We start from the raw sequence: 24,539 nt of genomic DNA, 5'->3' as shown, positions 1-24,539 counted from the left end.
TATGGGGACAAAGGATAGAACTAGGAGACATAGGATAATTTAGGCAGACTCTTAGGGAAAAATCCTACCTATATATTGAATCCTAACAGTACAGAGCAGAAGCATGGTTGAATAGACTGGGGACTTAGGAGATCTTGGTTCTGTTTCCAGTTCTGCAACTGGGCAAGTCCCATTCTCTCTCTGCTTCCGCTCCCACCCTTTGTCTGGATGGACTGTAAATTCTTTGTGGCAGGGATAGTCTCTTCCTGTGTGCTTGTACAGTGATTACCGCAATGGGGCCTAAATGTTGGCAGAGGTCTCTAGATACTGCTGTGATCTAAATAAATATTAGCCTGTGAAACAGTCTCCAAAGGGTGTGGTGGAAGGACCTTTTCCTGGGATATTTAAAGCTAGACTCTACAGCATACTAGAAAATTGTTTGCTTTGGCAGGGAGATGAGATAACCTTAATAGGCTATTTTTTTTTCATCTGCTACTTCTATTTTTACACAGTGTAGACAAATAGCTCCATAAAAGCCTGAGAAAGCTGAGCTACAGGCCCCCTGGTTTCTCTTCCAGCGTGAATGACATCACTAGAGCTATAACTAGCCACTCTCCATCACTACCAACAAGGCCAGTAATACCTATTTGTTTTTAAAAATAATTAGTAGTGTGAAAAATCCAGTGTTAGTTTTAGTGAGAACCCTCTTTCAGCTATGACTACTTTATTTCAGCTAAGAGGATATATTCTGTAGGCACAAAAGATGTGCACCTTTCTCATTAAAGCAAAGAGGGTTACATGATGGGACTGTCTTCCTCACTGTGCCCTACATTTGGAGGATCAGAAACCACAGTGAACACATAATTTAACATGATTGAATCATCACACCAATGTAAGTCACATGAGAACAGAAGATTGTGAAGTGCAGCCTGCAGTTGCCCAGTCCAAAGGAAGTTGTTGTGAATTGTGTTTGTAATCAGAAGTAGAAATGTCACTGCCCTACTTGATTAAAGTCTAGAGCATTTACTAAGGTTTAATGAAAAATGTAAGGCACCTAATGAGAGTGCTCTCCACAGTGCTTCTCTGTGTACTGAACTGGCACTCCTCGCTTACACACATGACCATGTTTCAGTAGCCATGACTGCTGTGAAAGTAATTTACATTTCTTACTGGTACGGTCCAATCGCAAGCAACCCATCTCTCCTACATATTTCATGGATCCCTCCCATTGCATGACTTAGATATAGAAAATAAAGCTGCTACTACTACCAATACTGTCTGTAATAAAACTTTAATATTGGAATAAGCCTGAAAAAGTGAAAACTCACTGTCACATTTTTCTCCTTGCCAGGCTGTGGACGTGGCTAGGCTCTGCGCTCCCCCACCATCACCACCACCATGCACTCAGCAGGGGCTGCAGCGGCTCCCCTCTAGCTGGCAGCATGGAGCAGGGGGACTGTCTCAGGGAGAAGCCTGCCCAGGACACCTGCCGCCTGCAGAAGAACAGTTTAAACTTGGCTGTTCCCTCTGCTGTTCAGCCCCCAGGATTAGAGGCCATTTCTGGCATCCTTGTTAATTTCACTCACAGTTGTTGGTGTGTGTGACCAAGGCAGGGGCAGTTCTTTTCTGCCCCCTGGACGAGGGGATTTCTAATAGTATAATACAAAAAAAATACAATCAAAATCAGGAACCATTTCCAAGCCCCTTGCTCCCCGATCAGTGTAGGAGTCAGACCAACAGCCTCTCGGATGCCATTAAGCAGCACACATTAAGCAGAAGTTCCTGACATGCTAGCCACAGAAACACTGTCTCCCCTGTCCCCCCACCCCTCAAAATGGCACCGGCGCCCTCTCCATGGGCTGCACGCCTGGAAAATACACCTGGCTGCTGCAATGCATGGCCTCTTGCTTGCACAAGGACAGTAATACATACAGTATGTATGTGTATGAATGTGCCACAAACAATGCAGCTGCAGCCTGCCGCCGACCAGCAGCGACCCCAGTAACCAGCCCCTGCGGGCTGCTGTCTGCAGAGAGCCAGCAGGTGCTGCTGGGCTGGGTCTGCCAAGGAGTAAATAGCCAAGGCAAAAACCACAGCCAGCCACCAGCCAGGTGGGCAAGGGGTTGTGCTGCGCCATGCCCCACTTTCCTTAGACCCTCCCTACTTCCCAGCAAGTCAGATATCAAGGATTGTTTATTCTCCCTTCCAGGCACATAAAAGGGTGGAGAGGGCACAACAGTGGTGGCTAGTAGTAGGGGAAGGCAAGGTGAATGAAGGACAACTAGAATAGCCTTCATAATATATACAAGATACTTAGAGAAAATTTTGTCAATTTCAGACTCCGCACTCTGCAGGACACCGACAAAACAAAAAGAGATCTGAGATTGCACCCTTATGTCCTAAGGACATTTCAGGTGTTTAATTCAATATATAAAGAGGGTGGAATGAAAACTACTATTTCTTTCAAAGGAGGCACAATAATTTCTCTGAATATCCGGTTTTCCCCTCCAATCCCTTTGTGGTTTTGTCTATCGGACTATTTGCTTTCCCTGTAAATCTTTAGTTGCTTTAGCAAAATTGCTTTGCCCAAAATAAACTCCCCATCATCATGACACATCTTCCCACCATGTTCTCCATGGGTTTTTTTGTTTGTTTGTTTTGTTTTGTTTTTTTAACATTAACATTTCAAGGAGGATCTGCAAACAATTTGGACATCACAACCATGATCCTCTGCTGGGGAGGAAATGGGATAGATTTGACCTTGGAAATGGTTCCCGATTTTGATTGTATTTTTTGTGTGTTATACTGTTGGAGATCCCCTCATCCAGGGGGCAGAAAAGAACTGCCTCTGCCTTGGTCACACCCCACCCCCAACAACCGTGAGTGAAATTAACAAAGATGCCAGAAACTGCTCCTATTCCCTTGGGCTGAACCATGAGGGAACAGCTGAGTTTAAACTGTTCTTATGCAGGCATCCTGGGCAGGCTTCTCCCTCAGCCAGTCCCCCTGCATGCTAGAGGGGAGCCACTGCAGCCGTTGCTGAGTGCCAGGCCAAAGGAAAGCGCGAAGCCTAGCTGTGTCCGCAGCCTGGCTGGAGGAGGAGAGGGAGAGAAACAACAAACAAATATGACAGTGAGTTTTCCCTTTCCAAGCTTCTATTAGCTCTGAGTTTAAGCTGTTTGTTATGCAGCCAAAAGAGATTAAGTAAGCTGGTGCTGAATGCTCCACTTCCTTTCCATTATATTGCTGCACCTTTTTTTACTGGTACGCCTTACTGGCCCATACCAGCTTACTTTCACCCCTGGCTATGACGCACTTCACTTTTTTATAGGCATTCAAGGCAGATTTCTGGATTCTGTTGGCTAGGTCAGAATTATTGGGCTCTGGTTCTTTGCCCAGTCTCTGAAAAGTTGCTGTGTAGCTTCTGTGAGAGAATTCAGATGCTACTGCAAGATCCTAGATAGCTGTGCTGCAAAGGGGCCCTGGTCAGTACATTCACCCTATACTAGGGCAGGATTGCTCTTGACCCCAGCCAAGATTCCAGCCCTGCAAAGACTTAAGAAGGCAAGTTACTTTACTCACATGAGTAGTCATGCTGAAGTCAATGGGGCTACTCACAAGAGTAAGGATATACTTAAGCCTTTGCAGGATCAGAGTCTAACTTACTATTGCACTTTCTCAGGGGGGCAAATGCAAGTGGAAATCAGATGCAGGGGGTGAGGGAAGAAGCATAGTTAGGGACCTTCCAAATTCACAGCTATGAAAAACGCATTATGGACTGCGAAATCTGGTCTTTTGTGTGCTTTTACTCTATACCAGGCCTGTACAACATGCAGCCCGTGGAGCCTCACTGTGCGGCCCGCAGGGGGATTCTAAATCCCTCGCATGCAGCGCTCTGTGGGCAGCCCAGAGCCCTTTGAATCCCGGCCACAGCAGGGAATCAAAGGGCTCTGGGCTGCCTGCAGCGGCGGGGAGCCCAGAGCCCTTTAAATCTCAGCCGCGGCCGGGAGTCAGAGGGCTCTGGGCTGCCCACAGTGGCGGGGAGCCCAGAGCCCTTTAAATCTCAGCCGCTGCCGGGAGTCAGAGGGCTCTGGGCTGCCGGCAGAGATTCCCAGCCCAGACTCAGGGCTTCTCACGCTGCGGGCACCCCAGAGCCCTTTGAATCCCGACCGCGGGTCCGATGGCGGGTCCGGCTGGGATTTAAAGGGCTCAGGGCTCCCCACAGCTGCCAGCAGCCCAGATCCCTTTGAATCCCCGCCCATGGCCGCTGATTGCCCCCTCCCCTGGACCCCTGCCCCAACTGCCCCCAAGGACCCCCACTCCCTATCTAAGCACCGCTGGTCCTGTCCCCTGATACCCCTCTCCTGGGACCCCTGCCCTTAACTGCCCCCCAGGACCCCACCCCCTATCTAAATGCTGCTGCTCCTTGTCCCCTGATTGCCCCCTCTCGAGACCCCTTCCCCTAACTGCCCCTTGGGACTCCAGCCCCTATCTAAGCCTCCCTTCTCCTTGTCCCCAACTGCCCCCTCCTGAGACCCCCTCAACTTCCCCCCAGGACCCCAACCGCTACCTGTCCCCTGATAAACCCCTGGGACTCCCATGCCTATCCAACTGCTGACTGCCCCCCCGAACCTCTGCCCCATCCAACCCCCCCTGCTCCCTATCCCTTGACTGCCCCCTGGAACCCCCTACCCCTTCTCCAACCCCCCAGCCCCCTTACCATGCCACTCAGACCAGCGCGTCTGGCTCTGTGCAGCTCCAGACACATTGCTGCTGTGCTCACCTGCGGAGCTCACAGCCCCCCTGCCTTCCAAATTTGAACACCTCAAAATTCAGGAGTGCTGAAGCTCAGTTTGGGCAGCTGGTACTTCATTTCTCCCAAATCAAATATACTGATCCACTGTAACCTGCTGTTGAAAAAGTAGGATAAAATTGAGCAAGAAATGCTTTTTAGGACTGGAATTGCTATTTTCAACAGCCATTGCCTTTTTGTTTGTTTGTTTGTTTAAAAGGAAGACAGTGATATCGCATTGGCAAATTCCCCATAGAAAGAAAGAATGGAACAAAAGAATAATAAAGGCACCTAAACTTTTCCTTATTTATATAGGACAGTCTTATAATATGCATCCAGATATCCTCCAGTCACACAAGCTGAAAATTGTTCCACTTTACTGCAGCTCTGTAACCATATGGGAACCAATCCTGTCTGTGTTCTGTGCACATCCAAAATTCCTGCTGAATGACCCGCCCTGGGTGCGAGTTACCAGTGACCCAGGGCTGGGGCGGCAGGAGGTGTAGGGCGGGGGCACTGGTGGGGGGAGCCCAGGGCTGGAGCAGCAGCGAGGTGGAGGAAGGGCACTGGTGGGGAGGAAAGGGGGAAGCCCAGCACTGGGGCGGCAGGGGATGTGTGGGTGGATGGGTGGAGGTAGAGCCCAAGACTGGGGCAGCAGGGAGGTACAGTGGGGAGCCCAGGGCTGGGACGGGGGGCAGTCAAATTTTTTTTTGTTTAGGGCAGCAAAAAACCTAGAGCCGGCTCTGCCGGGTTCCCCCAGCCGCTGGAGCCCCGAGCCCTTTAATTTGACCCTGAGGGCTCCCAACCGCCTCTTCAGCTGGGAGCCCCTGGTTGATTTAAAATAAAGTATCACCTCCCCACCCCCAACCTCCCTTTTTGGCCCACAGCTGTTTTGGTGGGGGGTGCTGGGGAAGGAGGGTTTGTTTTCGCAGGGCTGGGCAGCCCTGGGGCGGGATGTTTCTGTGGGGCTGGGAGGTTTCAGCCCTCAGCTGTTTTCTTTGGAGTAATGTGGCCCTCGCCGCTTTACAAGTTGTGCAGGCCTGCCCTATATTATACAGATTTCACAGAGGAGACCAGCGTTTCTCAAATTGGGGACCCTGACCCAAAAGGGAGTTGCAGCGGGGTTGCAAGGTTATTTTAGGAGGGTTACAGTATTGCCACCCTTACTTCTATGCTGCCTTCAGAGTTGGGCGGCCAGAGAGCAGTGGCTGTTGGCTGGGTGCCCAGCTCTGAAGGCAGTGCCCTGCCAGCAGCAGCGCAGAAGTAAGGGTGGCAATACCACATCATGCCACCCTTATCTGTGCACTGCTGCCTGCAGAGCTGGGCAGCCAGACCATGGTGGCTGCTGTGTGAGGGCCCAGCTCTGTGGGCAGCAGCGCAGAAGTAAGGGTGGCAATACCATACCCATACCCATAACATGCCATTCTTACTTCTGTGCTGCTGCTGCTGCTGACAGCGGCTCTGCCTTCAGAGCTGGGCTCCTGGCCAGCAGCCACCGCTCTCCAGCTGCCCAGCTCTGAAGGCAGCACCGCTGCCAGCAGCAGTGCAGAAGTAAAGGTAGCAGTACTGGAACCCCCTCATAACCTTGTGACCCCCACACACAACTCCTTTTTGGGTCAGCCTCCCTACAATTACAACACTGTGACATTTCAGGTTTAAATAGCTGAAATAATGACATTTAATTTTTTTTAAATCCTATTCCTGTCAAATTGGCCAAAATGGACTGTGAATTTGGTAGGACCCTAAGCATAGTCTGTGCTGCATTCCCCAACCCCACCCTCCCTGGAGCAGAGGGAGGGGGTGATTGTGGGGGACATGAGGAGACAGAGGGAGTTCAGGGGAGTGGAGCTGCATGAGGAATGGAGGGGGTGCAGGTGTGACTATGGGGAGCAGGAGGAAATAAATGGGATACAGAGTAGCAGGGGAGGGCATTAGGATTTGGAGAGGGCAGTGTGAGGGGATAGAGGGGGTCAGAGGGAGAATGATGAAGAGTAGGATGTTGTGGGGGGAAAAGATGTGGGGCAAATGGATCCAGGCAGGGAGAGCAGACTGTGGGGGAGCATGGAGAGGGAATGTGAGTGAGGCAGCTGCTAAGCCAGGGGATAGGAGAGGATAAGCTGAGACCCCTCCGATCGATGGACAAGAGGGCCTTCTGCATTCCAGGGCATGTTTAAGGCTGAATCGTGATGATCTCACAGATATTGGGGCCAAACAGCTTTCCCTAATGGATAAAAAAATCAGAGAGTATCCTGACTTTTTTGTTCATTATTATTATTATTATTTTAAATCTGATGATTTTTAAGCCAGTCATGATTTTGGGGCGTCTGACTGATGAGTCTTGGATGCTAGGGTCTGATAAGCAAAAGTCCCAAGAGACATCAGTTCCTTTTGTTTTGAAGAGCTGCTTCTTCTCATGACATTTGTGCCTCTCTCGGGGACACTCAGTCCCTTCCCAGCTTCGGGCCCAGACCAAGTAAATCAGGACAAAAGGTCATAACCTCTCCAAATTCAATTTCATAACTAGGCTTTCCAGCAAAAGGCAGTGGATTCCTGAGCACATTCCTGCATTAGATGTTTAAACTCTGAACTGCAATCACAGCTCTGTTTTGTAAAACAAAACAAGTAGATGAAATGCTGGCCAGGAGCTGCATTGCAGAATGTGAGTCTTTCCTCCAGCGTTCCCAGTGCAATTGAGCACAGCCCAGGTGGTGTTATCAGGGTTTTCATGGCAGAGGTTTAGGGGAGAGTGGGGAGATCTCCCTCCTTCTGTCAGCTGATTCTTTTGAAAGCCTGTTCTGGCCCTCTCCAGGCAGTGAGTGCAGGAGGGAAGATAGTAACTCAGACTGCTTGCAGCTATTGCAAGCCAGGAAACAGGTATTCCCCTTTGCTCTCTCCAAATCCAAGCCTAAGAAGAAGCTGATGCTCTGTGATAGGCTGGGCCGGCTCTTCTCTGCTGGCCCCATGGCTTTCTGCTCTCACTTGAGAAGGGGCAGGAGCTCCTGTCCTTCTGGTTGGAAAGATATTGGGCCTGATTCTCCAGTCGCTGACACCTGTGTGTGTGAGGATCCGCTCCCTTGACTGCAGTGGAATTACACTGATGTAACAACCAGTATGACCAGTCCCAGGCACTCACAAATCATGAGTCAGAGCTCTGGAAAATAAGGAGATTGGCTTAAAAATCAGCAGGTTTTTAAAATAACAAATGTCAGGTCCTTATTCCAGTAAAAGCTGTCTTATCTAGCACTTTACCAACCGGAATGGTCTAGAAACCAGCATTTCTGATCTTCATTAAAAGTCTGGTTGGCATGGGGCTGGCAGTCTCCCTACCTGGCTCCATGTGGCTACCCAAAAATGGCAACATGTCCCTGCTGCTCCTAGGCAGAGGAACGGCCATGGGGGCTCTGTGTGCTGCTCCCATCCTGCCCTGAGCACTGTCTCTGCAGCTCCCATTGGCTGGGAACCGCGGCCAATGGGAGTTGCAAGGGCAGCACCTGCAGGCGGAGGCAGCACGCAGAGCCACCTGGCCACGCCTCCGCCTAGGAGCAGCAGGGACATGTTGCCACTTCCAGGGAGCCACCTGAGGTGAGTGCTGACTGGATCCAGCACCTCAAAACCCCTCCCACACCCCAATCCCCTGCCCTGAGCCCCCTCCCAAACCCAAACTCCCTCCCCACTTAGTTAACCAGAATTTTGATTTACTTGCATTCCCTATTCCCCCAACATGCCAGATAACAAAACTTGCTGATTTTGCCTTCCAGTTTTTGAGTCCTTAGGGGTCATATTGTCAAGCTTTTCTCCATTACCATGAAGACTAGAAACTATCTACTTTTTTAAATTTATTTTAAATGGGAACTGCAACTTTCATGTATTCACAAGACTCCAGGTGCTGGAGCTCTAAGGAAATATTGCAAGTCTTGTGATAAATTCATAAATGTTAGTAGCATTTAGAAAGAGTGCAAAGACAATGAGACCCAGGCCCATTCTGAAAGTGAACCACAGCAATGCTGAGTCTGCAGACAGGCTGGAGACACTGAACCTTGATCCTCATGGCAGTACTCCCACTTTATACTGGTGTACTCCGTTGACTGCCCTAGTGAAAGCTGGAGTAACAGTGATGAATCGTGTCCTCTGAAGGTCAAATATCAACATTCTGCCCCCCACACACACACTATAGTCACAAAACACTCCCACTGAGCAGAAATGCTGTGGTTCTGTGTGATGAGGGTGTGGAAAGTAGGACACACAGTGGCATTTGGTGGCATGGCAATGCAGGAGAGCTGCCAGTGGACCCATCCCTGCTCAGACCCAAAGATCTGAACCCCCAACCTACCCTATAGCCAAGGAGAAACGGCCTCTGCTCTGCTGAGGAAGGTGTCAGAAGAATTACTCAGTGCGCGCATTAAGAGTGAAGAATTATGTCTCCTGCGTGGGCCCTCTCCCTATGACTGCACAGGGGGCTGTCCATAAATTACCTAACGTGGTAGATAGATCCTTAATTTTGCATGACAGTGATTGTTTCAGTGTTACAAAGCTTTACAAGGGGGCGAGTGGGTTTTGAAAATCACCAAAAAAAAGTATCATGTAATTTATGGACATCCCTCATTGCCTGGAGTGGGAGATGCCCAGCCGCCTCTCCTGGGCCAGAGGAGAAGAGATTTGCTAGCCAGGCTGGCTCTAGTTATAGTGAAGCCTTTAGTGAAAATCCCCCAGGCTTCACTATAAGAAGAATCCCTCTATTTGAAGAGTGATGACAATAAATGCCAAGAAGGGTGCGGAATTGGGACACAAAGGGGCATGACTAGCACACAGGGCTGGAGTCTAGTAAAGCTAACAGACTGCACAGGAGTAAGTTTCCTGTCCCAGTGACATCCGTTAGGCTGTGGGATATTCTGTCCAGGGGTGTTCTGGGCGCCCCATTGTTTGAAAGACATATATAACAATAGAAACAGGCTGCAGGAAGTGGCCATACACTGCTGGCAAGCAGCAGATGATCTGAAAAGGCCTGTTCCATCTTTAACTTCTATGGGTCTAAAATGGCTTTTTCCTTCGCAATTTTCAGTGGAGTCAGTATTGCATAGGGCTCAAATATGTTCCAGTCAGTTCTTGGGCTGTGCTCTGCAGATGTGCAGCTGATGGTGTGCTGGGGGAGTGAGATTTCCCCAGGAGGGGATTGCGCCTATGAAATGTTCCAGAACTACTGTGCTGGGGGAAGCTGTGTATTGTATTAATAAAACAAAGCCCTCCCTTAAAAATACAATTTATAGTGCAAAGTCAAACATTTATGCAGCCTTAACTCAGTCCCCTGCGTGGGTGCACTATGATATATGTGGTCACATTCAGACTTGACATTCTGCGTGGACCAAATTCAGCTTCTGGTATAAACAGGCACAGCTACTGTTGAGGTCAACCAGAGGTGCAGCCCCTATGGGAGGTCTGAATTTGGTCCTAACACAATGCCAAACTGGTGATATTACCCTCATTTCACACACCCACTAAATGACCAATTGCCATGTGCTGTGTGACTCCTCCCCACCCTTACAACCCCACTGAGTTTGCCCCAGAAACATCTAAGGAAGCTTTTTTCTCTCTCTCTCTCGCTCTCTCTCTCTCTGTCAAATTCTGTTGTCAGTTACAATGTATAAATCCAAAGCAACATCCCAGAAGCCATTGGAAGCAGAAACTTGGCCTGGATGTTTTACATTGAGTAGTTCCAACGGTGCAGCCCAGTGGCTTGTTACATACTTAGTTCACATATGGAGTAGGCACCAACAGTGTAAACTCCTTCACACGCCCTTGCTGTAATTTCTTTTGTCAATCCTACCTAATCTATACCTTGTATCAGCAACTATCCCTGTGCTGAATACTCCAAACTCAGATGGGTGGCATTTCACACCCACTTTGCACTTGTGACAGCCGCCATCTTGACTGACACACCAGGAACCTCTAGAGCTAAAAGCAGGAGCTGGCACAGTTTGAGCTAAGGAGCCAATGCTCTTTAGCCGGGGCTATAACAGATGCATATTCTCTCTGGATTGGCACAGACAGGGACCTATAATCCACACATACCAATGAATTATACGCTCTCTGGCTCTGATTCAACCGAGTATTTAAGCACGTGCTTTACTTTTAAGTAATGAGGCTTAAGCATGTGATTAAGTGCTTTGCCAAATCGGGGTGTCTCTGCACTTGTGTAAGTGGCTCCAGATGGTGCAGGCAGGGGATGATCAAATACCTTGTTCCAAAATCTATAATCCAGGTTTGACCTTTTCCTACATACCAGGCCCTTGCTCAGGTATATTTTGTGATCTCACAGTATTAGAGTGACCAGATGTCCTAATTTTATAGGGACAGTCTCAATTTTTGGGTCTTTTTCTTATATAGGCTCCTATCACCCCCCCCCCCCCCCCCCCCCCACACACACACACACACACCCTCTGTCCCGATTTTTCACATTTGCTGTCTGGTCATCCTACACAGTATGCACCTGGGATGTCTGATATTGTACTGCATGGCCCTGAAGAGAACTATTGTATCTCAAGGAAACTAAAGCCACTAACTGACTTGCAAAATTAAATTGTCAGGAGGAAGAAAGATTTGAAGTGTAGAGGAACCCTAATTAAACACTCAATTATCAGTTAGTTAATAGAATAAGTTATATTCTGGTGATAAAAATGAGGGCTGGGTTTGACAGTGAGTTTAGTATCTGCAAGAGAACAGAGTACCCAGCCCTGACTGTGCATTGTTTTAGCAATTAATTAATTTTCCCTGTTGCTGAAGGACATATTTGTCAAGGCCCATTGTAAGGAGGTGAGAGGACAGCATATGAATGGGGGAAAGGAGGGATAGAGAGAGCAAAACACACTGGAGGAGAGAGGATAAAAAGGGACACTACCAGGATACAGACTATATAGTGCTGAAGCAGTTCAAACAGGAATTAATTCAGGGAAGGCCCATAGCCTGTGTGATGCAGGAGGTCAGACTAAATGATCACAGTAGTCCTTTTTGGCCATAGAATATATGAATCATGACCATCCCTTGTCACAGTCATGCAGTGACATCCTGCAGTCCATGTTTCTGCCCGTCAGTGGTGCTGCAGTCCCTGTAAGATGACCTGTGAGAACCATGCAAGAAGGTGAATGAAAACCTAATCAGCAGCAATGGGGTGTAGTAAGATGAGGCCCTGAAATATAAACTCTTGTGTCAGAGGCCTAGTCTGAGGCCTGAAGTCTGAACCTAAGTACTTCCAGGCATTGCTAAGCAAAAGCTGGGCTGTAAGCCAGAGGCAGGCCTCACTCACAGAAATTGGCAAGAAGAGGGTTGTTAGAAGCAGGTGCGTTCACACATAAGGACTAATAAGAGGAACTTGTGCCACGATGGCACCTGGACAGCCCGATACAAGGCCACTCCATAGACATAACAAGGAACAGGCAAGTGCATCTTAAAGACAGGACAGATCTGTATGTCTGGAACAACATAATCAAAGGGGAGACAGCACCCTAATGAGCCAGTACGTCAGGAGGGATGAGTAATTTGTCCTGTAACTGTATAAAAGTAGGTCCCGGAGTGCGTATCTTTGGCCAACCTAGGGGGCAGTGGAAAGTCCAGCCACTAACTGAGCTGTGTCCATTGCCAGGGGGCACGTATTCGTAGTATGACCTGTAGAGCCTATAGGAAACTATTACTGTGCTTTGTTTGACAGTAAACCTGGCTCGGGTTCCTTCGTACCTTACTAGAGTCTGTGGTCTTTGGGGGGTCTCTCGGGGTTTGCTGGGTCAGCTATCTGCGCTGAGCCAGGGCAGCACACTGATGGAACAAGCATGCAGCTGACTGTTGTTATCATCATCGAGCAAGAGCAGAGCACCACAGTGGTAGTTACTAACAACATGGGGTAAAACTGAAAAAAGGAATAGGCTGAATACCAGTGAGCTCTATTGGTTGGAGAAACAGTCTCGTATGGGACATGATGAAGCCTCATCCCTGGAATCATTCAGTACTAACCTGGACAGAGCACTTAGGAACACATTATAGTAGGGAGTGGCCTTGCATCAGGATGGATGGGACAAACTAGTGAACTAACATGGCTTTGCCATCTCTTGCTTCTGAGACAAGGGGCCACTTCCTTAGCTGTTGTAAATGGTCACCACTCCATTGATCTCAGTGAGGCTTTGAAGAAGTGCATCTGAAGAAATGAGGATTTTTACCCAAAAAGCTTATGCCCAAATAAATCTGTTAGTCTTTAAGGTGCCACCAGACTCCTTGTTGTTTTAGGGGGGCTTTGCCAATTGAGGATCTTCATGTTTAAGAACAGAAAATTTCTTGCCCAATAATTTTCTTTTTGCTAGAAGCATCTCCCACAGTTTTGCTATGCATGAGCCACTCTCCTCTCTCTGCAGCTTCTGGAGGCAGTTTAAAACTGTAATGCAGCTTGTGCTGGCCACGCCCTCTTCTCCTGCTTGCTGCCAGATGAGTTATTCCAAAGCTGTGTGAAACACTAGTTGAGAAAATCATTTATAATCATAACATCTATATCAAACTCATTACCATGTTGAGCATTGGCCTGGTGTACATAGATACATAGGCCAAATAAAATGCTGACCCTTGACAGAAAGCCATCAAGAATGGGTAGAATTATGGGAGACGCTGCTAGCAGAAAGGAAAACATTAGCTAAGAAATTTTCCATTCTGTGTCCCAGTGTCTCCCACAGTTCTGCTACACCTGGGAAGTAAAGAGCTGTGATCAGGAGTAGTGAGGGATAAGAAAAGGTAAACAAAAGAAGAGATAGTTAAGTAGACCCACTCCTTAAGGATTGTCCAAAAGGCAAGGCCGTTACTGGAGCACTTTCTTGACTAAAGAGGTGTCTGTGGAGGACAGAAAGTCTTTGTAATGTTTGATAAAGGTGATAACCAACCACCATGTGACTGCTCTGCATTTCTCTGTAATGAAGGCCCATGCTCGCTTGGCCCATGAGGTGGCCCTAGATCTCACAGATTCCTTCTAGAACAGCAGCTCCTGGCACTTTGTAAGCCTCAACAATGCATAATCTGACCCACCTAGGGACAGATAACCTTGAGACTCTGAGCCCTTGGCATTTTGGATTAAAGGAGACGAACAGGGTACATGACCGTGTGGATTCTGTGCACTTGAGGTAAGAGTTTCAGTGCTCTAACATCTAAAGTGTGCCACACTTCTGGGATGGCCTTGGGCAGAAAGAAAGAAGGACATTTTCCTATGAGGTATGGAAAAGAGAGTTCACCTTGGGGAGAAATGATTGCAGAGTTCTCAGTGCTACCTTGTTACCATGGAACAGGCAATAGAGTTCCTGCATAGATAGGACTGTCAACTCTGGAATTCACCTAGCAGGCATGATGCTGACCAGAAAACAGGTTTTGATGGAGATGTAATGTTGACTCAGGATCATCACCTGATCTGGGGAGTGGTGCATCCTTTCAGAAGGAGACTTGAAGACACCTGATGTGGGATCTTGCCCACGGGGTGATCCCTGTGCATGACAGGAGGCCCAGTAGCTGAAGGCAGTTAGCTATGTTGGCTTGGTGCATGTATGCAGGATGAAGATGAGATACTGGATCCTCCAGAACCTGCTGAGTGAGAGGTAGGTCTTCACCAATGAAGTGCCTATGTCCACTTCCAAGTGTGTTGTCAATGGGATCAAGGAACTTTTGATGTTTATCACAAAGCTGTGGGCTTGCAGGAGGTCCAGAATTTGCAATGTGGCATAGTGCGCCGCAGGCTGGATCAAAGCTCTGATTAGAATGTCATCCAGAAAGAGGTATATGCAAGTCTCCTGTGACCCTAATCCTGGCTATGACCGGCACTGGCATCTTTGTAAAGACCCTTGGGGCTGATGAGAGACCAAATGAGAGATTCGGTACCAGTAGTGCTCTGTGCCATAAACAAATCTCAGAAGCCTGCTAATGGGGTTGTGGAGATACATGTCCCACATGTCCACTGAGGTTAGGTGATCCCCCTGATGCAGAGATGACACTGCTGAAGGGTCTTCGTCTGGAAATTTTGTTTTCTTCACCTGCTGAGCCTTCTGAGATGTAGCATGGCTCTGACTCCTCCTGTGTGCTTCCAAACGATGAAGAGGGTAGAGTAGAGCCCTGAGAACTTTTCTTCTGAGTGAACTCCTTCTGTCACTCCTATGTCCAGGAGATAGGAGATTTCATTCCAGAGAAGTTTACAGTTGGTGGTGTTGGTGCAGTAGGGGAAATAGATGAAGAAGGGGTGGGCTGGATCCTGGAGCTCAGGAGAATATCCCTGCCTTACTATCTCTCTTCTTTACCCATTTGTCGGTGGTTGATATGAACCATTCTTCTGAGAAACAGGAAATACTGTATCCTAGATTTAGTTCTGGGCAGAGGTGTATCCACTCGTTCTCAGGATGGGTTGCGGGACCCCCTCTGGGCTTTTCACTTGACATCTAGCTCCAGACTTTCCTTTGGCATATCTGCTATCATTCCTCTGGTACATCTGTGAGGAAGAGGGATGGAAGGAGCATCTCTGCCTGAAGGCAGATTTTGTACTTGCTCCTGAAAGCGCTCAGTAGAGAAGGGAGGGACTGCTTAGATTTAACAGCATTTTCTGCCACAATCTTATATAATTTTTTTTTCCAAAGAGGAGAGATCCTGTGAACTTGGAGGAATACACTGTGATAGGTTCCTCCCAGGGTGCCATCTGGAACTGGGGTACCACTGAGCCCCCCAACCCAGCGCCTGGGCTCCCTCTTACACTTTACTGCTTTGACAAGCTGCAAAGCCCTCTCCAGCCTGCACTTTCACCAGCATACATACAGATAGGGACACATCCAGCTGCAGTTCCATGCAGGCTTTCTAACCAGCTCCTGCATGGGAAGGGTACAGCTAGGGCAACTACCAGCTCCTCAAGCACACACCCCCTCTGGAGTATAAACCCAACATTATACTGTCTTGCACTGCACAGGGAACTGTACAGCATAAGCTCATAAAATTTACCCCCTCTCTCAATGTGGAAAGGAATATGCAACAGCCTTTTGCCCCTGAGTTATGATTCTCAAACACTTGGTGTAGAAAAAGCAAAAAACAAGTTTATAACTACAAAAGATTGATTTTAAGTGAGAAGTGATAGTAAACAGATCAAAGCAGATTACCTAGCAAATAAACAAAAATGCAAACTAAGCTTAATATACTATATAGATTGGGTATGAATAGCAGATTCTCACCCTAAGAGATGGTACAAGCAGGCTGCAGATTCTGAAGGGGCAAGCTGCACTTGCTTACAGCTTAGAATTCCCTGGTGTTCCATTTACAGGCTAAAAATCCCTTTAGCCTGGGTCCAGCACTCCGCCCAGTTTAGTCTTTGTTCCTCAGGTGTTTCCAGGAGTCGTGTAGGGAGGGAAGAACCTCAGATGATGTCACTCTCCTGCCTTACATAGCTTTTGCATATGGCGGGAACCCTTTGTTTCAAAGCTTGGTTCCCAGACCATTCTGCGGAAGAACATTGACATCCCAAGATGGAATCTAGAGACATGATCTCATCACATGTCCTTGTAGAGTCATAGCAGCCATCACTCATAGGTTGTTTGGAGCATTCACAGGAAGGCTCCAAGATGGAAGATAAGCTTTTCCCAAGGCCTGTTGTTCTTTCTAATGGCTCATTGCCCTGAACAGGCCCTTCCCAACCAACTGTCTAGACTGAAAACATCTTGTCTAGTGGTGTTACCTAAGTGTAACTACATTGAAATACCAGATACATAGTCAATATTTATAACTTCAGATACAAAAATGATACATGCATACAAATAGGATAATCATATTCAGCAAATAATAATTTTTCCAATGACATCTTATGACGTATCTTTCATAAAATACATCATAATTATGCCATAATCATAGCATAATAATACAGGAATTCCTCACTTAATGTCGTCCCGATTAATGTTGTTTCAATGTTAAGTTGCTGATCAATTAGGGAACATGCTTGTTTAAAGTTGTGCAATGCTCCCTTCTAATGTTGTTTGGCAACCGCCTGTTTTGTCCACTGCTTGCAGGAAGAGCAGCCCGTTGCAGCTAGCTGGTGGGTGGTTGGAACCAGGGTGGACCGGCAGCCCCCTATCAGCTCCCTCTATCAGCTCCCCACTCCTCTAAATTCCCTGTGCAGCAGCTGTCCCTCTCCCCACTTCCATGTGCTGCTCCTGCCTTGGAGTTGCTCCCAGAGACTCCTGCTTGCTGTTTGGGGGGAGGGGGGAAAGTGTCTCCCCCTGCTCCTGCACCCCGCTTACCCCATCTTCCATAGAACAGGGGGGACACACGACAGAGGGAGGGAGCTTCTAGGCAGTAGCTGCTGTTTCAGGTCTCAGCAAGCTGATTTAATTAACAAGACAGTATACTTAAGCCTGAGGTCAGCTACTTAAAGGGGAAATGTGCATTTTTTCTCTCATACATAGGGTGTATGTCTCTGTCTGCATTCCCTCCTTTCCTGCTGCCTTGTAGAGTGCTGTGAGAGTTAACCCTTCAGGGCTCAGTCAATTGCTAGTTCATTTAGCAGTGAGGGATTTCTTGGGAAATATCCCACCTGCTGACTCCTCTACCTGAACCAAGCTTCACAATCATCATTGCTATGTACAAGTATTAAATTGTTCGTTTAAAACTTATACTGCATGTGTGTAGTCTTTTGTCTGGTGAAAAAAAATGTCCCTGGAACCTAACCCCCTCATTTACATTAATTCTTATGGGGAAATTGGATTCACTTAATATTGTTTCACTTAAATTCGCATTTTTCAGGAACATAACTACAATGTTAAGTGAGGAGTTCCTGTATCACTGCGAAGAAGGGGTGCAGTGTCAAACACACGACTTGCTTGGAGTGTCTACCTTCCAGGGACGGAAACCATACATGACAACTGGCCACTGAGCTGGATGTCATGGCCCTGACTGAAAACATCATAGTGTCCATTGAAGCATTAATCAGAAATGCTGTTGCCAGGGAAATTTCTTGAGACTAGAGCAGAAGTCAAGGTAATCGCTGTCCTTCAGGGCCTGAGGTCTTCTAATCAAGACAGTGAAGTCCTCACAAAACATGTAGCTGTGACAAATGCTCTGAGAGTAGCCATGGGTGCCTTGAAGACTCCTCCAAGGGTGGTCTCCACTTTCCTATCCGTGTGGTCCTCAGGAAAGAATTCCTTTTCAGCGGTAATAACCACATCTCTTGCTAAAGATGCTACTATGACGGATTTTTTTTGGCTCTTTGAAGCTTGTAAAATTTAATATCATGGCTGTTAAAGTGCTTACGCATCAGGTTTATTCTGCTCCTCTCTAATCACATCCTCAAAGGAGGAGTACTGGGGAATCACAGGCTCAGGATAGGATTTGGAGAGGAGGAGCTTGTCCTCAGGAGCCTGCTCAGGTTGGATCTGTATTGTGAGCATAACCATTTTGCACATGGTCTCAGACTTAACAGGTGAGAAAAAAATATTGCTGCCAGCAGGATCAATGCTACAGCTTTGGACCACCTCCAAAAACTGCAGAGAGGGAGAGCAGCCAATAGCAGAATGGTGGGAGACACTGGGCTGTAGAAAAATACTTTGTTGGAAGAAAATGACAATGCACTTGGTAAGAACACATCCAAAATCTGCTCCACATTCATCGTCACAAGAGAATAGCAGAATGCCAGAGAAGATAAGATGTGTAGCGGGTGTGGCAGAGCTCCGACCTTGTCCCCGTGGGTCCCATGTTTCCAGGTGGTTTATGCTAGCCACAGAGGCTCACTGCGACCCTCCACGTAGCCCTTCTCTCTCTAGGGCCAGGGTACAGTCTACTGAGCCCTTTCATCACAAGCCAGCAAGGAAGTTGGTGAGAGAACTCGCACAGTCTCTTTTGTCCCTACGGCTTATTCAAGAACAGTTGTGCCTCCTGTCCTGACAGGGACCTGTCTTCCCCTCAAAGAAGGTGTTTCTGTAGTGACAGGTCGGGGGGAACCTGTCCTCCACTCCAGGTTCTGGCCCAGGGACCCTAATGGCAGCAGCTGTTGGCAGCCGACCTTTCACTGTCACAGCCATTTCCCCACAGCTCCCCCGCTTCTCTCTCTTAATACCTTCTTCACCCTTGCCTTAGGGTTCCCTTTCCTGTGGTTTGAGGGTGTCTTCGTTACCCAGCCCTTCAGCCACACTTTCTCTCCTCTGGCTCTCTTTGGGCTAACTGGAGCAAGCCCTTTTATAGTATCAGAGGGGCCTTAATTAGAGTCAGGTGTTCATATTAGCTTAACAGCCTCACCTGACTCTTTGCAGCCTAATTGGAGTCAGGTGTCCACCCTAGCCTGGAGTAGCTCCTGCTCTGGTCAGTCAGGAAACAGAAAACACTCCAGTCATCAGGATATCTGCCTTCTACTACTCTTCCTGGCTACCAGTAAGACTACTCTGCTGTACCCAACTGGCCTGGGTCTGTCACAAAGGAAATCCAGGGTTAGAATAGTATATATTAAAAACACAAACAAAAGCTATAAACCCTCCTGGTTCAGGACATCAACCAGTCTCCAGCTAATGAAGCCCAGGAGGAAATGTTCCCTGGAAAGAGGCTAGCCCATATCTGTCCACTAGGGCTTCTTCCACAGAAGCCTCTAGTCACTATTGGAGACAGAATATGAGACTAGATGGAACTGGGCCTGGCAATTCCAATGTCCCTACAAAAAAACAACTTGAGTTGATTTGAGTAGATTACAGTTACTGTGCCTCTGTCTTCTGAGGAAGAGATACAAATAACCCTCTGAGATGCAGCCTTTAAAGCTTTAATTGAGTGGAAATAAACATGACACATTCATTTGGCTTTCGCTTTCTAGAAATTAATAGCACGTTTGCAGTGCAGTTCTACAAAAAAAGAGATTAAACAAAGCCCATTCTTCTCCTTCCTGGAATACTGCTTGTGTCTAATACACTGCCAAGCCTGAGGGTCAGCATTTAGGGCCAGATTTTCTAAACAACTCAGTACTTAACGGCTCCCATCTAGGCACATAAATGACATGACCAGATCTTCAAAAGGGCCCAGGCACCCAGCAACTCCCATTGAGAACAGGCTGGCCACTTTGTTTACTGCCTACATGGGAGCTGAGCTCATTTGGAAATCTGCCCCCCCCCGCCCTTCCCTCCATGCCCTGCTCTCACACGCACTGGCCTGTGTTCCTTCCCCCCACATCTTTCTCTTTCTCACTCACTCATGTGCACACGCACATTTGCTAGCTTATGCCAAAACAAAGAGCCAGAACTATGGGAAAAGGCAGCAGCTGGAAGTTTGCTGGCGGGATAATTTACCAGACCATTTCTTTTTTACACTTCGGTTGAGATACTCGTCTTGTAATAGCCTGATGGCCTAGCATGGGTTAATGACTGCATCCTCACTAGACACCTGTGATGTAGGGAAATATCATTGCCATACTAGAGATGTCCAAAATGAGGAACAGAGCAAGGTAGTGACTTGCCTCAGGTCACACAGGAAGTGTGCAGCAGAGCTGAGAACACACACAGCCTGCTAAGAGCATGGGGCAGGGGGAAGAGATACCTAGGACATTTTGAATCCATTGAACCTCTCTGCCCCCCTCCTGGCTCCCAGTCTCCCACTGGATCCCAGCCCCAGACTCCTTGCCCAGCCAGTCCAATCCCCCACCCCGCCCACTAACTCCAAGGCCTAGTTTTCCTCTCCCCTTCCCCTCAAGCCCCAACTCCACCACCAAAGGCTCTGTCACAATCTCCTTCCCCCACCCCCATCACCTGCCCTGTAACCCTACGTGTCTTAAAATGTTCTGGTGCTGTAGCTCCCTTGTCTAGATAGTCCTAGCCAGCATCTGAGCATGCACTGAGTGTCTGTATGATAAGCAACACTGGATCAGCTATTCTGACTCCAGTGGCCTGCTTGTTACATCCCTGCCACACTCTGATTTCCACCATCCTTGGTTACACCTGGCAAGGTGACCCCAACACCCCCATTCCCAAATTTTCCCAAAACCATGTGCTCTGCAATGTCCAGCCCCTCTCCTGGACCAGTCAGAGGAATAATACGGTTTGTTTGCTCCTCTAAAGAGACCAACTGCACAGATTGCCACATTAACTGGTGTTAACTATTGCTTCAGTTCAAACACAGCACTGGATTGGTTCAGATTAAAAGTAAAGCACATCTATTTAACAAAAGGAGGTGGGATTTAAAGTGAGTTCAGGTACAAAGGATAGAGTTAGAAATGTTGACAAGGAAATTAAAGTGAAAAACACTTTCTAGAGGCAAAGATTTAACAAAACTACAGTCTTGGTGCAAAGTAAGATTCTTACCACACTTCCTTCCAGCAAGATGCTGACCACCACCTTGGTCAGGATCTCCCACCAAGTTCAAAGTGTTCAGTTCCTTTGTATTTTTAGGTGAAAGATCCTTTGGGGTTCTTTGCCCCTCTCTTTAGAGTCCAGTGAACCATTGAAATGAATTCTTTTGAAGGCTACCCCCTAGGGTTGCCAGGTGTCCAGTTTTTGACCAGAACACTTGGTCAAAAAGGGACGCTGGTGACTCCAGTCAGCACTGCCAATGAGGCCGTTAAAAATCCGGTCAGCAGTGTTGCAGATCTAAGGCAGGCTAGTCCCTACCTATTCTGTCACCACGCTGCACCCTGGAAGCGGACAGCAGGTTCAGGAACTGTGGCTAATGGGAGCTGGGTGGCACTGCCTGTGGGTGAGAGCAGTGCACAGAGCCTCCTGGCTCCCTTCTCTCCCCCCTAGCCTAGGAGCTGGACCTGCTGGCTGCTTCCAGGGTGCAGCACGGAGCCAGGACAGGCAGGGAGCCTGCCTTAGCCCTGCTGCACCGCTGACTGGGAGCTGCCTGAGGTAAATCCGCCCCCCTGCCTCAACCCACAGCCCCCTCCCACACTCCAAATCCCTCAGCCCCACCTCCAGCCTGGAGCCCCCTCCTGCACCCCAAGACCCCCAGCCCCACTCCAGAGCCCACACCCCCAGCCGGAGCTCTCACTCCCTCACTCAACCCAGCTCCCTGCCCCAGCAAAGAGCTCCCTCCCACACGCTGAACCCCTCATATCTGTCCCCACCCTGGAGCTTTCACCCCAAGTTAGAGCTCTCACCCCCTCCTGCATCTCAACCCCCTACCTCAGCCCAGTGAAAGTAAGTGAGGGTGGGGGAGCGCAAGCCACCAAGGGACAGGGAATGTAGTGAATGGGTGTGGGGCCCCGGGGAAGGGGTGGGGCTACGGTGTTCAGTTTTGTGTGATTAGAAATTTGGCAACCCTACTACCCCTTATAGCAGGGTTTGGCAACCTTTCAGAAGTGGTGTGCCGAGTCTTCATTTATTCACTCTAATTTAAGGTTTCGCGTGCCAGCAATACATTTTAATGTTTTAGAAGGTCTCTTTCTGTAAGTCTATAATATATAACTAAACTATTGTTGTATGTAAAGTAAATAAGGTTTTTAAAATGTTTAAGAAGCTTCATTTAAAATTAAATTAAAATGCAGAGCTCCCCGGACCAGTGGCCAGGACCTGGGCAGTGTGAGTGCCACTGAAAATCAGCTCACGTGCCACCTTTGGCACACGTGCCATAGATTGCCTGCTCCTGCTCTATAGTAAAGTTCTTTCAAGCTGTGAGAAAGGCGATTCCCTGGTGTTTGCTAAAATCCAGATTGATTTGTTCCTGCAGTCTCCTCCCCGTGCCGTGATGCTGAGTGGTTATCTCCTCCCCTTGTTAGCTTGATGGTTTTGTTTCCTCTTATGTAAATAGATTCCTGTGATACCTTGGAAGTACCTTCAAGATAGCTGAACCACATTCCTTTGTCTAGGATGGGGTAATTTTAAAAACATAATTCCCAGTACGTTTGTAATTTTGGATTTGACCTCAATACCTGCACTTTGCAATAATATTAATGATCAGCATGTTATTAGATTTCTGTTGGTATCTTACATGATACCTTTTAGACACCGGTTATGTCATTAATGAGTTGGGGTACACTGAACTGGTCAAACCAGCTGAAACTCCCTATCAGGGAGCCCCTTGCCCTCTTGCATTGGGAGGCTGTTCGGATCACACACACCCAGTCCAGCTCTTGTCCCTTCATCCTTCAAATCAGGCAGCTTCCTCCTCCTCGCTGCCTGGGCACCAGCAGAGTGGCCACTGAGAGCACTGGAGAGTCAGGCTCCCTGCTCTCAGTTCCAGTTCTTGGAACTCAGCACAGCCCAGAGCAGCTGGAAGCTGCAATTGCTGAGAAAGTCCTTCTCAGCCCCCCGTGTCCCCAGGCTGGAGCATGCTCAGTGTGGACAGAAGGTTTTAAATGGTAAACTCTAGCAAGTCTCTACTGAGCATGTGAAAACTGTAATTTTTCCAAGGCTTATAACTTGGCCAAATTTTCATGAGGCAAAAGGCACATACCTGACACAAAGGCCACTCCCCTGCCAAATTTAAAGCCCCTGTTCCAAAGCATAGAGGTGTTAGAGCCTCTCAATGAAAATGTCACCTGAGTTTTTTAATGTGGGTAAAACAACACATTTTCCCCTATTTTGGTTCTTAGAAGCAGCTGAACCATTTTGGCTGAAATTTTCCAAATTAATTCAGCCTGAGGCAGACACACAGTCTGGAAAATTTCAGCCCAAACAGTTCAAATTTGGCAAAGTCATGAGCAACTGAAAACAGTCTTACAATGGGAAGTGCTGGGCAACCTTAATTGGGTGGAGCTACCAAACCTGCTTATAATAGTATTAGAAAGTCCTGGCACTGAAAAACTACTGAATGTAACTGGGTACAAACAAGAAGCAGGGAACCAGACATCACGTTGGAGTCACCTGTTTTAAGGGATTTCTCTCTTTTCAGGGCCTTCCATTGTGACTCCCCCTAAGGAAATCTGGAATGTCACTGGAGCAAAGATTTACCTGAGTTGTGAAGTCATGGGCATTCCAACCCCAGTGCTCACTTGGAACAAGGTCAGTGGCACGGGATCTGTTTTTCATGGGTAGTGTGGATTATGCCATGTTTATTTACTATAGTGCAATATTCTTCACCTCTTGGGGGAGATGGCAGAGGAGCAGAGAGTACTAGAGAAAGGCAATTTACAGCAAGCTCTGCACTGCTTTTAAAGTGGCAAGAAAGAAGGGCAGTCCCATTTGTGCAAGGATGAGAAAAATACTGAATGTGTTACCAAATCCAGCACCACCTGTGAACTGTAGCACTTTCAAAAGAATAGCTAAGACTGTTAGACAGCAATTGCAAGACAAAAGCTACAGCAAACCCACCAGCAGAAGAGCTTGTTTACAGTGAGTTTCTCTGGTCAATGCAAAAAAAAAAGAGAACATCTTTATTTCTCATTCCCACTCCCTAATCTGGATGTATTTAATTCCTCCCTCTGCCCCCCAAAAACAGTATTTTTTTCTTTTGCACTTTTGTTTATGCTGATAAGAGAAACACAATTATGCTTTGCCATATTAAAGACTGGTATTAAGAGTAGCTAAAGAATGCTTCCCAATTATCTGTTTTATGCTTATACATGCCTGTGGCTTTGAAAACACTGGCCTTGTATGCCCAGGCCAGAGTCATAGTAATCCTGCAGTGTTTTTGTTGGAATGGCAATATACAAAAACCTGTAGGAGAACACTTCAACCTCCCTGGACACACAATAGCAGATTTAAAGGTGGCCATCCTGCAGCAAAAAAACTTCAGGACCAGACTTCAAAGAGAAACTGCTGAGCTTCAGTTCATCTGCAAATTTGACACCATCCGCTCAGGATTAAACGAAGACCGTGAATGGCTT

The 24,539-nt window shown here is 47.7% G+C and overlaps 1 protein-coding gene across 1 annotated transcript in view; it reads left to right on the top strand.

The window, feature by feature from the left end:
• The window catches only part of IGFBP7 (insulin like growth factor binding protein 7), a 78,727-nt gene that overhangs the window by 42,570 nt on the left and 11,618 nt on the right, over nt 1–24,539 (top strand). Inside the window, exon 2 of the mRNA XM_050945472.1 lies at nt 23,606–23,715. Coding sequence (XP_050801429.1) covers nt 23,606–23,715 — 110 coding nt within the window. The remainder of the gene's footprint in view (nt 1–23,605; nt 23,716–24,539) is intronic.

The sequence above is a fragment of the Gopherus flavomarginatus genome, chromosome 3 (genome assembly GCF_025201925.1).
Source record: "Gopherus flavomarginatus isolate rGopFla2 chromosome 3, rGopFla2.mat.asm, whole genome shotgun sequence".
NCBI classification, from domain to species: domain Eukaryota; kingdom Metazoa; phylum Chordata; order Testudines; family Testudinidae; genus Gopherus; species Gopherus flavomarginatus.
This window is presented reverse-complemented; position numbering and strand designations above follow the sequence as displayed.